Raw genomic sequence first — 14,372 nt, 5'->3', positions numbered from 1 at the left:
AACTTTCATTCTTATTTTTGGTGGTGTTTGTTTACATTTGAATCACAGATTGGGCCTTTACAGTGTCTGTCACTGCTTACTACCAGTCTCATACACTGAACTGTATAGACTTAAGACCATTTGTTTAGGGACACTTGGAAAAAAGAAAAAAAAGATTGAGATATAATGAACAGACTACATTAGAGAGTAATCCTTCTATGTATTAATAAGTCTCTCTGCTCTGATGTTTGAAGATGAGTCATATTACAGAAAATATCATATGTTTCATCCTATTACAATTCTTTGTACAAAATGAGTGTACTATATATCCCTCTACTGCTTGTACGTACGATAAACCAGCTTACTGGGCCTAAATTCTCTAGCGTACAGACAGCATGTTTTGTCTGAAACCCTTTTAACGACCAATTATCTCACAACAAAATGTCTTAGATTCTGCCTAGGCCCAGATGCAGCATATCTTCCCATACTGCACAGGAGAACTTGTTGTGTTTTTGTCTTTTTCCCTATGCCAACCTTGTGTATAAACCAATTTCTATAAGCTCACTGGACTTGATAATAGGAATTCTCCACAACACGCACCACATGTGAAAATGGTGACTGGCTGGACAGGTCCATTTATATTTCAATATGTACTGTATAGCTAGCTACTGTAGTTTCATACATATACAGAGCAATAATCTAAAACAACTACAAAATGGTTCACTTCCCTCCTAATTTAAATTGTAGATAAAGCCACCAAATTTGACATGGTACTTCTTTTTTCTTTCATGTACTATCGTTAGGTTATGACTATAACCAAGTTCTGTTAACACTAGTGGACGCTCTGCGTCTCTATGCATATATCTCGCTTCAGCATATATACACTGAATAAATTTCAAAATGTACCTTTAAATGCCAGCATTCATCTGGCCACACCCCCATCCGCTTACCTATATAAGCAGGGGTGGTGCCACACACTCATCTCCTTCCCAACAAATTTCACCACAATGAAAAATCAAGGGCCGCAGTGGCGTCTAGACGCAGAGCGTCCACTAGTGTTAACAGAACTTGGTTATAGTCATAATCTAACATTCTGTATCACTCTAGCTCCCGCTCTGCGTCTCTATGCATAATAGGAGCTGAGCGGGAGCTAGAAGCTCGACAAATACACCCCGCTGAAGGCCCCCCACAACCATCAGAACAGGGAGGGCCGAGCCCCCCCGACCCCCCCTAATGGAGGGCACCCCCCCTATTGGTGGCTTCACGGGAGGGCGACGGACCCGACCGTGCGAAGAGGCACTTAAGCAACTCAACCGTGGCTTGACCCCACGACTACACACACGCACAACCCGCATGCCACCCGGGAACGAACGGAGGAAACAACCTCGTTACTGCCCCCAGAATCACGGGGTCAAGGGCAAACCCAACCCCGTGGCAAGGCCGTAGCAGCGGAGCGCGAAGGAAGACCCAGACCCACCAAAGGGACTGGACCCCCTGGAACGGGGGCCCGGAGAAGTCCATGATGCCAGCATCAAGACCCCACCAGGTGGGCACTTAGTGACCCCGCCCCCCACATCGCCAGCGTATTCGGACAAAGGCCCCTCAGCCGAGCGGGCCCTGTCCCCCCAATAGTACACCGCCTGGCACACTGACCCTGCAGAACAGGCAGTCAGCATGGCCGTAAGCACACAAAAAAGGTTAACCAACGGAAGCAGGCAGCGCACCGGGGAAAAACCAGGCAACAGGCTATTAACCCTAGCCTGGAGACTGCGGACGAGACAGGCGCCAGAGGGGACAGCTGAACACAGCCGCACCGGCGGAAGGGGCGTAAGCTGGCGGTGTTGCATGACCAAGCCTCCATTTAAAAAAAAACCCACCCAGAGGGGTTGAGGCAGAGAAGGCTGACACGATTGGCAGACGTCATGAACGTGCAGGGGCACCCTCAAACGGTGAACCCGGGAGTTGACACTGCTCCAACACACCAGGGAATCAACCACCTTGGTGTTACCCAATGCGGTGGTTGTTCCTATAACCCCTCAAGAAAAAACTCCAAAACACACCTGCGGGTATACACCGGCTATACTGCAGTACAAGTGTTTCAGTTTTTCAAAAAAGGGTTAACCCAGGCCTACGGGTCGACGAAACATTACTTCGGACCGGGCCCGGCGATACGGGAAGCACAGGGTCACCAGAGGAGGTCAAAGACCACCCCAACAGGCCCCTCTTCGCCATGCGTGAGAGAGGAGCGAAAAAGAATGGAGAACCAGCCCCTAAGCACACCGTACTTGGTATTCCCAGGCGGTCTCCCAACCAAGTACTAACCAGGACCAACCTGTGTAGCGGCCGAGATCTGCCGAGATCGAGCGTGTACAGGTTGGCATGGCCGTAAGCCATTACGACAGTGCTGAGTAAAAAACGTACCCAACCAGGGTCTCCATAGTGCTTAACCCTGTGACACCCGGACCAACCTGGCATTTTTCCCCCTGAAAAAAGCCCAAGTCCCTCAGGGCACCAGAACAGCAGATCTGCATCCCCGGCGGACAACGGGTTCAACTGATCCGGACCAGCGTGACCAGAACCAGTCCCGTGCCCTAACCACGCCGACATGCCTACTCCAGGAGAAGGGGCAGATATGCGTGTTGATCTTAAACATGAAAAGAAGGCGCCACCCAGACGTTCGGGCGAACCGCGCCTGGTGGCCCACCCCCAGGGCGTGAGACCCCTCTACATATGTTCAGATCCATTCCGTCATCATCCCCCAGACATGAACGAGAATCCGTCAATGACAAAAACCAGGTCGTTGGATTTGGTCGTCGGAAGAGGAAAAACCTCCATCCCAGTTGCTTTATAAAAACGCCGTTTTAACCTCAAGCAACCAAGGCGTGCCAGTCAGTCGCCTGTTTACAGAACACCCCGAGCTAGCACTATACGTGCGTCGGGACACACCCACATCAATGAACAGGCTATTTAGACCTGTCATTGAATCCCCAAGGCGCCATGGGGAACGACAAGAGGGGCGTGACACTTCCTAACTCCAACTCTTTTTAGTAGAAAAGAAGGAAGCACCAACAGTATGTATCCCAGTCTACACAGCCAGGGGTAAAAAAATTTCACATTTTTACATCCCACCACCCTCCCATAGGAAGGAGACGGGAATCCCCAGAGAGACTTCCCACGCGAGCTGTACAGATTGAAAAGAATATATTGCACCTTGAGCCATGTAAAAAATTGGATTTAGGGCTCTCCGGGGAGGAGGCACTGAACCCATACACACTCAATAATCAAATTGAATCGAATACATACACAATAGAGTAGGACTCCTTCTTGAGGGTCCACTCACCTTGACAATCTGAGGAGGAGGCTCTGTACTCTGAAGGAGGCTCCCTCACATGGAAGGAGGAGTCCCAACTCACAGAAGGCCCGAATAGGAGCTTGGTGAGGGATACCGGAGTCTCAAGGCGAGCACAGAAAGACTCAGAAGAAGCTTCTATCCCCAGGCCATCAGGCTGCTTAACGAACAATGAACACTACACAACAACAACCATCAAACGCACATAGCACACACATCCACACGCACACACTCACTTTAAACAAACACACTGTAGCACCCACTCCCCACACTTTATAGCACACACTCACTTTAAACAAACACACTGTAGCACCCACTCCCCACACTTTATATTTATTGATGAAGGATTGCACTACAACTCGTACACCTTACTGTAAATTGTACCTAAATTGTACCTCATCCCATTTCTGCATTTCTGCTTTGCACTATATAATATTGTACATTAGTACACTGCATAGTATTGTATATTATATGGTAACTCAGTTACGTCTATTCTGCATCGAACATTGTACATATGTCTATACTGAACACTGTGACCTCATTTTCGACTTCTAATTTACATGCTATACTATGTTATTTGATACTATCTTGTCTAGCACAGTCTCTGGAGCGTAACAGTAAGAAGCATTTTGTATGAAAGTATTCTGTACTTCTGTATGACAACTATTAAAGAAACTTGAAACTAATACGGCCAGTTAAAACAGGAAAACCTGTTAATATGTGAACACACTGTTCATTGTCATTACAGGCTGAGAAAAGAACATTCTTTACTCATTTGTCACTAAGCATAGTAGGGCTGCAACGATTAGTCGACATAATCGACGACGTCGATTATAAAAAATCGTCGACGAGAAATTGTTGCGTCGATTAGTAATTTTTTTTTTTTTTTTTTTTGTGCACTACCTATCTTTGTGAGAGTGGCTTCTCAGGGTTCCAGACAACATCATAACATGATGATCCCATAGCAAATTTTGGACATTGAAAACATTGTTCCCCTGCAGGAGATGATGATCAGACTAGACACACAATACATTACTCACTCACACACAGCGATCAGAGTAAGACACACACATACACACTCCTCTCACTCACACACAGCGATCAGAGTAAGACACACACACATACACACTCCTCTCACTCACACACAGCGATCAGAGTAAGACACACACACATTCACACTCCTCTCTCTCACACACAGCGATCAGAGTAAGACACACACACATTCACACTCCTCTCACTCACACACAGCGATCAGAGTAAGACACACACACATACACAAATTACACAGTACACACCTCTCACTCACACAGCGATCAGAGTAAGACACACACAAATTACACAGTACACACACTCCTCTCACTCACACAGCGATCAGAGTAAGACACACACACATACACACACACGGACTCCTCTCACACACAGCAAACAAAAGTTATTTAAAGTACACTTCCACTTTAATTTGTATTATTTAATTTATTTATCTTGTTATGAGTGATTGCTGTATTGTTCTTCAAATACATTTTCATTTAAAGTGGCTTAAAGATCCAAATTCAAATGTTTCATGAGTCATTATTTTAATTTGCTATGGGATCATCATGTTATGATGTTGTTGTTTGGGCCTGACAAGAGTCTCAAAGTCTGGGGTGATGGTAGACAAGCAACTCTGAGGTCATGCTCAATGTCCAATCTGTTCCTCTGCTCTGTCTTCAGCTGGACCAGAGCTGAGAAGCCACTTTCACAAAGATAGGTCATTAAAAAAAATCCTTTTTTTTTTTTTTTTTTTTTTTTACATTGGTTTTCGATTAGTCGACTAATCGAAAAAATAATCGGCAGATTAGTCGACTACCAAATTAGTCATTAGTTGCAGCCCTAAAGCATAGCTTTATAGGTTAGTTAACCCCCTTAATTGTGAGTACACGGTACATATAAACACACATGATGTTTCTCAACACAACAAACCAGATCATTTTCACATCTGAAACAACAACCCGATTTGCACGGAGAAGCTAAATACCTAGTGACAAGACAATTCACACACAACTCGCGTCGTATCCTAAATGTAGTGCAGTAACACTCGTTTTGGAAAACATCGTTATTTACAAAACATTTAGAAGGGAAAGCCAGAAGAAGTGTACAAGGTCTGGTCAGACCTGGCCTACCCGGAGCGTAGATCAACGAAGTGCAGTCTCAAGACACCGTAGAAAACACAGCCGTCCTGTGTTGTTCGATCTGGGCAGCGTCGCCGCTCCAACCCGTCGCTACGGTCCCCTTTGTTGACGCAGGCTTTGCCGTCCTGGCCCAGGGCAGGTTCGACGAACATCCTCTGTCAAAGATGACGTCGTAGTCAAGAGTGTTTAAAACATGTTATAATCAAAGCACGTTCAACAGAGTAGCATTAAGCTAACGGCCGCTCCAACCGTCGGTCGCTACTGCCCCTGCCCGCGAGACGGCGAGCGAACGCCGCACGCGACCAGAGGGGAGCTTGCGGCGGCGCGCGAGGAGCCGGAACCACCCCGCGCTGGCCTTGGCCGATAGCAGCAAGCTAACGTTTCCTAGTGATCACAGCAGGCTAGCGCCGCAGCTAATAGCTGACTGGCTAACAGTAGGCCCAACCTAGTAGGCCACGCAGTGATCACAGCAGGCTAACGCCACAGCTAACAGCTGACTGGCTAACCGTAAGCTAAGCAGCTATCACCTGAACTTGTACACAATGATATAACACTCACCCAGACAGGCCGCCGTTCTGAAACCCTCCTCACTTTTTAAGAGAAAAGAGAAACAAGATGTTAACACAGTTTTACAACGGTGATTTTATCAACACCCGACGGAGCCAGCACAATACCCAACTGGCCTGTGTAGCTGACTTTGAACACAGATCTTCCGCTAAAGAACATCTATGCCCATATCTCCTCGTGAGGGAATACTCTCATTTGGCTATGAAAGATGGGGCCTTAACACGGTGACAGAGAGATATCCACTCGTCCAGAAAACACAGGGATCACCAGTGTTAATGGTCATGGCCCACTAGTCAAACTATAATGGGCTTCAGATCAAGGTCTTCCGCTGCTGCCCAAGAGGCTGAACCAAAAAACCTTAAACTGGGGCCGGTGTTCGTAAACATTGTCAGTTAGCCCCCATAGCACTAACAGACAAGTGGAGCCGCAAGCAAACAGTACTCACCCAACCTGAAACCCACCGCTTCTCACAACAGCGGCGCGTCCAACAGTTCAGCTGTGTCCTGAAAGGTTTCACCCCAACCAACACAGCAAGGAACTGCAGTTGAGAGGCATGCAGCGGCGTGCTCCCAATACGAAAACCGGTGGAGGATTTTTAGAATGATCACCATCTTCCAGACACTCCAGTACGAAGACAATATCGCCGTATTTTCTCGAAAATAGTGAGAGAGAAAATAAAGATATGATGTCAACGTATCTCCTTGTTCTTCCTTTCCCCGTAAACATTGCTTTTCCAGCCAATATTTTTCTCTACGTCAAGTGGGCATATAGCAACACGTTGCTTGTGATGAAATTTGAGAAGGAGATGAGTGTGTGGCACCACCCCTGCTTATATAGGTAAGCGGATGGGGGTGTGGCCAGATGAATGCTGGCATTTAAAGGTACATTTTGAAATGTATTCAGTGTATATATGCTGAAGCGAGATATATGCATAGAGACGCAGAGCGGGAGCTAGAGTGATACAGAACTTACCTTATCTTAAAAAAAGATTTAATTCCACAAATAAACTGGGTTTTGACAAACCCCTTTGTAAATGACTAACTATTGAAATGACCAACACACTGAAATCCATGTTAGTTATTCATCACATTGAAATAGAAAAATAAATTCTGACTCTGAAAATCTGATTTAATGAAGATTATTATGCTAATGATTTAATGTGTGCTTCTTTAATTAAATATTAGCTAATTTGAACAACAAAATATAGAGCAATCACAATACCAACAAAAAAAACACTTGTGTCCATATTCAACATGGAAAATGTTACTACTGTGACTGGATGAAAGTGATTGTTCCCCCCTATTCAGCTGTGGTACCTTCTCTTAAAGAGGCTTTTGGTATCAGATGTGTATCATCACCAGTATTATTGGTACATCTCTAATACATACTGTAAAGAACCAACAATTGTATGTGCATACATCTTTTTGTCTGACTCTGGAAATTAGCTAATTTCCCAAGAAGTTGGCGTGTTTCTTTAAGCCGAATACCAAAGAGACAAGGCCCTAGCGATGACACCCAGAGACAAATCTTGGAGCTGCTTCATAGATGGTGAACAGAACAACTCCTAGGACACTATGGCAGTAGTAGTACCCACTACCCATGGTGACTTTACTGGGATATGACTGAGGACACTGACCGTACCCATGGTGACTTTACTGGGATATGACTGAGGACACTGACAGTACCCATGGTGACTTTACTGGGATATGAGGACACTATGACAGTAACCATGGTGACTTTACTGGGATATGAGGACACTGACAGCACCCATGGTGACTTTACTGGGATATGAGGACACTATGACAGTAACCATGGTGACTTTACAGGGATATGAGGAGACTATGACAGTACCCATGGTGACTTTACTGGGATATGAGGAGACTATGACAGTACCCATGGTGACAGGGTATCAGGAATCAGGAACATTGTCTGATTCAGAGCTGGAAGCCTTACATATAAATGAAAGTAATTTAGATGTATTAGCTCAAACATAAATTATATGAGCCAACAAAGTCAGTCACTAATTCATTGTCAGTGGGCAAAACAGTTACTGGATCACATCACAAACTCTTGATGATCCGGTTTCTAGTTTAGGGAGATTCATTGGAATATCACAATGTAGATGCACTTGTATTAGATTAAAAATTAAATAGTGTGGATTGTTTGTTAATGGTTGAGTTTTAAAACACAGTTTTATGATCTCGGAGACCCAAAAACTCTCTATGTTCCACAGTAAGATTACTATTGCTAGTATTCATTTTCACCAGAGGCTAGTATCGACATAAGCGAAACCTACCAGAACCAGAATGGAGGCAGACACTGCAAAGCTCTATTACTGTATGATACTTACCCACCAAATCTGTGAACCTACACTAGAAGAGCAACTGAGATGGTTTGGAGGGATGATGAAATTCACCAATGAAATCAACTGCAAAAAGAAAAGATGGCAAAAACATAAAAACCAGATGCAGCACAACAGCATGTCACCACAACTTAAATGAAGAAGAACTGATTGGAAAGACTCAGCATGTCATGCTGCTGATGTGGGGTCATCCTTGATCAAAATGGAACAGAAGTAACATATAGGCACATACGCCTAACCCTTTCACTACCACACTACAGAAGGTTAACCCTTTCACTACCACACTACAGAAGGCTAACCCTTTCACTACCACACTATAGGTTAACCCTTTCCCTACCACACTACAGAAGGTTAACCTTTCACTACCACACTATAGAAGGTTGACCCTTTCACTACCACACTACAGAAGGTTAACCTTTCACTACCACACTACAGTTAACCATCTGTAGTGTGGTAGTGAAAGGGTTAACCTTCTATAGTGTGGCAGTGGAAGGGCTAAAAGCAGATCTCGATCATGATCGTGATAAACGAAGGGTGCTCGACGCATTAACGCCAAAGAAAGCATAAACATCTATATTCTGACTATGACTGTTGTTTTTCCTGTCTTTTAAAGTGATACGCTGTGCGTTTATAGTCGTTCGGGGATGCACAGTACTTACAGCTGTCTTCCTCGTCGTTGAAAGTGCTGACTACGTAACAAGCGTAGACAAATCCCAGGAGCTGCAGGAAACAACACAGAGGCCATGAATACAAAACATCTTTCTTTCTTTCTACAATCCATAGTTTCCATCCATCATATTTAACGGACCTTCTTCTATCAACGTATACTGTATGAACTCTGAACTCAACTGTTGCCTATACTCAATGTATACCTGCCTACTGCCTTCACTGTCTACAACTGCCCTACACTGTAATCATAACTACCAACCTCAAACTAGTCTACCCATATACTGTAACTGTATGTTAGCATGTACAATAATGCTGTATACACCATATTTATATATTTATATTTACTGTATATATATTTATCCCCATCTGTCTGAATATACCTGCATATAATCCTTTTTATATACCTGCATATAATAACCCATATAACTCTGTATGATAGTATGTACAATAATGCTGTATATACCGTGTAACTGAGGGGTACAATTCCCTGACTGTATTACTAGATATGATACTTACTACCACTACCTTTGTACTTAATATTCGGCCACCCAGTACACGGCATAAATATATTATCATGAACACTCTCACGTAGATGAAACGGATCCAACACAAATGTACGAATTTAGAAACAGGTCTTTATTGCCTACACAGCGATGGTGTGTAGACTAAACACTTAATCACTTAATTACATTTATGAATTGAAATAGTATGCACTTTTATGGCAAGGAGTATTCGTCGGTATATCAATAGATAATGTCCAATCTCTGAAGGCGCAGGTGGTAAATATACGACCTGGAATAGTTAAGGAATAACAGCAATGATACTTTAATGATTATAGGCTGGATACACTAGAGGGGGTTAATCCGGTCGCTTGTAAGCCGACAGGAGTAGGAGGGGGGGGGGGTAGAATCCAGCTGCCTCGTCCGGCCAAGGGTATCCCAGGAGAACCCACTGTAGTGCCGTTCAATGCGCCGGCGATCCTTGGACCACAGATGAAAGCAGGTGGACTCTTTGTGGGCCGGCTCTCTCCGGTCCACGGGGGAGAGATGTGGAGAGACCTCGTCTTGCAGAGCGTCTCCTCACCTTGCGACCTCTCCAGGGGGGGGGGTTCCAACACACGGTAGTGTCGGGGGTCTTTATCCATAGAATAATCAAAGTATCCAAAGCATAATCCGTGCCTGGGAAGGCGGGCTGTCGTCGGTAGAATAATCCGGTATACAGGTCCACTCGCTCGTCGGCTCTGGGGCTCCTCGGGTGCAGCTTCACATAGGGTCAACCACCCTGGGTAAGCAGCCAGTTCTCTGCCCGAAACGATGGGGTACTGACTACGGTAGTATTCTCACCGCACGAAGCACTATATATTAACAGACTATTATTAGCTTAATAGACTACGTCCAACTCGACGATATAGTGCCAAATATGACTATTCAAATATTAATATACACGATGTCTCAATACCGATGGTAGGCGAACTTGGCCTTACTCCCACACGTGGCATCGCGGGGAGGCTTTACGTCTGTGACTCTATTGGAGGGTAAGAAACTGGACTGAAAAGAAAGTCCTACTTTAGTAGCGCAGTATATATACGCACTATGAACAAATAGTCCCATTAGTGGTGCGGTAGCCAGATTCCTACGCGGAACTAGGACTTGTTCGTACATGTCGAGCGGTACGTTTGAACTGGGTCTGAGGGGTATGGCAGCCTGGCACCAAGGTCTCGACCAATAGTAGAATGGAGACTATTATGGGATGTTCAGTAGGCTAGAATGGATATTCAATGCATATTGTACAAGGAATATACAAGGGATATCAGGGAATATTAGAGAATATACAAATACAATTAAATATATATATATAGATAAATATATATATTCGGTTTAATCTGGCCCTTCACAACAGCCACCCCCTGAATAGGTCCCGGACCTAATCAGTTAAACAGAGACAGATTAATCGCGTTGTCTATTTACACATAAGGGTTTGCTGTAGGGGTCAGTCAACTTCACACAGTCATAGGGTTGTAGGGTCATGGTCATCATCGATTGTGTCTGGGAGTCGAGGCAGTTCTATGAGCCTTGCCACGGGACGGGTGTAAGTGCGACCCTGGACGAGCACTTCAGCTGCTCGGACCTTGCCGTCGGCACCGGTGATCACTTTGCTTACGCGGCCGGCCGGCCACATAGCTCTGGGCAGTGATTGATCAATAATCATGACGACTGTTCCTTCTGTCAAATTGTCTCTCTCCTTTACCCACTTCTGGCGGGTCTGTAGAGACAGTAGGTAGTGTTTAATGTCATCCGGTAGATTGGGGGCTCTGCGTAGGCGACCACCCACTCTGATGAGGGTGTGAGCGTCGCTCTCGGGGGCCAGGTGAATTAATCTGCTGTCGGATGGGACGGGCTTTCCTCCCTGTAGACAGGCCAATTCATCGGGGAACGAGTCTCTCTGGGCTCGCTGCAGTAGAAGCAATTCTGCTTCCTCGTAGTTAGCCGCTGACATATCAGCGGGGGACTTGCACTCCGGGTGGTACCGCCGGAATGTTCTTTGTTGTGCACTCTCTATGGACGTGCAATCGTTTATGTTAGGGTCGGTGGAGGCTACGGTGCTCAATCCACAGAACACAGACTTCTTAATTTCCACCTCCTCTGGACTTGCTTCCCTCGGGATCGGCATGGGCCACTGTCCTTCCGGGAGTCTTAGGAATGCGGGGCCGTCACTGTAGACATTGCGACGGGTGAGGTCATCCAGGGGCATCCCCCGGGTGATGACGTCAGCTGGGTTCTGTTTTGTATCAACGTAGCGCCACTCTGTTTCTCCGGTTAACTCTTCGGTTAAGTCTTGAATCTCGGTGACTCTGACTCCCACGAAGACTTTGTACTTGCATGAGTCCGATTTGATCCAGGCGAGTACCGTCGTGGAATCTGACCACAGGATTGTTCTAGACACCGGTATGGTGAGCTCACGTTGGATGAGCGTGGCTAGGTGCGCTCCGGCTAGGGCTGCGCAGAGCTCTAGACGTGGGATAGATTGTTGCTTGCGTGGGGCTACTCTCGAGCGGGCGAGGACAAATGCTGTGTAGATCTCTCCCCCTTGGTCTTGGGCCCGCAAGTAGGCTACTGATCCGTATGCGACCTCTGAGGCGTCACTGAAGACGTGCAAGTCCATTTTACATGTCTCTGGCCTCACCGTGGGTGGGAAGTAGCTTCGGCGCATATTAACGCCTGGGAGTGAGTGGAGCTCCATCTCCCACTCTCTCCAGGTGGATGCAAGGTGTGCGGGAATGGGGTCGTCCCAGCCCTGGTCCTTGTCCCACAATGCTCGTACAATCATTTTTGCCCTGGTGGTGTACGGTAGAATACATCCTAGCGGGTCATATTGTCGGGCGAGTGTTGTGTACACACTCCGTCTGGTGGTCGGCGCCGCCGCCGGCCTTCCCTGCTCCGTAGTCAGGGGCTTGTGTCTGTAGTGAAGCGAATCTGTTTTGAATCGCCACACCAATCCCAGGGTCATCTCCTGGGCTTCTCCCGGGATTGTAGCCATCCAGGTCTCGCTGCTGGCTGCCTTGTCCTCGGAGGAGAGGCTGCGCAGTACTTGCGGATCGCTGCTGGCCCACTGCCTGAGATCAAAGCCGCCTTTGATCAATGAGGCGCGGAGTTTAATCAGGAGAGCCTCGGCTTCTTCCTGGGTTGAAAGGCTTTGTAGACAGTTGTCTACGTAGAAGCTGTTCTTTACGCTGTGTCGGACCTCTTCGTCCGCTGCTGGGTCCTCTGCTACATGTTTCTGTAGTGCAAATGTCGCACAGCAGGGGCTGCACGTCGTTCCGAAGGGGAGGACTTCCCATTGGTAGATGGCTGGGTGCTCATCTCCTGGCTTCTCTCTCCATAGGAACCGTAACAGGGGCTTGTCCGCCTCTACTAATCTCACCTGCAGGAACATTCCTTTAATGTCCCCGCTGATGGCCACCTTTTCCTGGCGGAAGCGGAGTAGAACGCCGAGTAGGGAGGGGCCGAGTGTGGGACCGGGCAGTAACTCTTTATTCAGATTTTGGGATCCGATCTGGTAGCTGCAGTTAAATACTATGCGGTCTTTACCGTTGTGATGGACCTTGTGGTGGGGCACGTACCACGATTCAGTGGTCTGGTCAGCCTCTTTAATGTCCATCTTTGTGACGTGTCCCGCTGTGATGAGCTTCTCAATCTCAGCGCGGTATACACTCTCTTGGGCGGGGTTCTTGGCTAAGCGCCGCTCCGTGTTCAGCAGGTACCGTTCTATGGCGTCTGTCTTGGCGTGGAAAGTAGGCATTCCTTCTCGCCGCAGGAGTGGCGTGGCGTATCTCAACACGCCGTTGACCGGGACTCTCTTGGTCCCTGTCTCGAGGAGGTGAATGGCGTAAATGTCATCTTTAGAGCGAATGTCTTTCTTTCCATTCTTAAAGGGCATTTGTTCCAAGCTCCATAGCCGCTCTACGTGTTGCAGGAGTGCGGTTTCTCCCTCTGTGACTCGGGAGTGGAGACATCTAGTGGCTGTACTTCGGTTGAGAGATTTGGCGAGCGGGCCTTGGAGAGTCCATCCCAAACGGGTCTCGACTGCTGCAGGACAGCCTCGGGGTCCGGTATGAACCCGGTCTATCGGGACAATGAGGTCTGCATGGTCGGAGCCTATCAACAGGGTCGGCATAGCATTGTCTATGAGCGGGATCGGTAACTTGCGCAGATGTGCATATTTCTCCATCAGCTTGGCGACGGGGTATGTGTACCGCAACAGTCCTATTTCTTGGCTGGTGAAAGCGTCTGCAATCTGGTACCGTCGCTCAGGCTGGCCGCTTGCTGCGATAGAGAATGAGACATTCTCGCCCTTTATCGTCTTCAAATCTCGTCTTATTGTCCGAATTGTCATTTGGGTTTCGCTTCCCCGCAGCCCTAACTGGGCCGCAGCGGAGGCGAGCAGCAGGGTCTTCTCTGACCCGTCATCGAGGACGGCGTAAGTGTCCAGGACTTTATTCTGGTAGCTTAGTGTCACACGCACTACTTTTAGGAGTACTCGGGCTCCACTGCTGCTGGCGGGATCGATGTACATGACGCTCGCTTTGCGGCTGGATGGTGCAGGTGAAGGGCGCCGTCTGTTACTGTCGTGAAGTATGTCCAGATGGGCTCCATCGCACTTGGTGCACCTTTTCTTTAAGCGGCATTCGGCTGCCATGTGTGAGCGCGCACAGCGAAAACAGCGCTTGTTGGACTTTATCCATTGACCTGCTTCCTCCGCGTTCAGCTTGGGGAAGGAG

At 47.1% G+C, this 14,372-nt stretch overlaps 1 protein-coding gene across 1 annotated transcript in view; it reads right to left on the bottom strand.

Annotated features, from left to right (window-relative positions):
- Positions 1 to 14,372, bottom strand: part of nkain5 (sodium/potassium transporting ATPase interacting 5) — a 36,993-nt gene that overhangs the window by 1,054 nt on the left and 21,567 nt on the right. The window contains exons 5-6 of the mRNA XM_084333083.1: positions 9,085 to 9,145; positions 8,414 to 8,491 (exon numbers count right to left, since the gene is read on the bottom strand). Coding sequence (XP_084189209.1) covers positions 8,436 to 8,491; positions 9,085 to 9,145 — 117 coding nt within the window. The 3' untranslated portion in view covers positions 8,414 to 8,435. The remainder of the gene's footprint in view (positions 1 to 8,413; positions 8,492 to 9,084; positions 9,146 to 14,372) is intronic.

The sequence above is a fragment of the Notolepis coatsorum genome, assembly GCF_963971535.1.
Source record: "Notolepis coatsorum genome assembly, chromosome: 17".
Taxonomy (NCBI): domain Eukaryota; kingdom Metazoa; phylum Chordata; class Actinopteri; order Aulopiformes; family Paralepididae; genus Notolepis; species Notolepis coatsorum.
The sequence above is the reverse complement of the archived record's forward strand: the minus strand, read 5'-3'. Positions and strand labels throughout refer to the sequence as shown.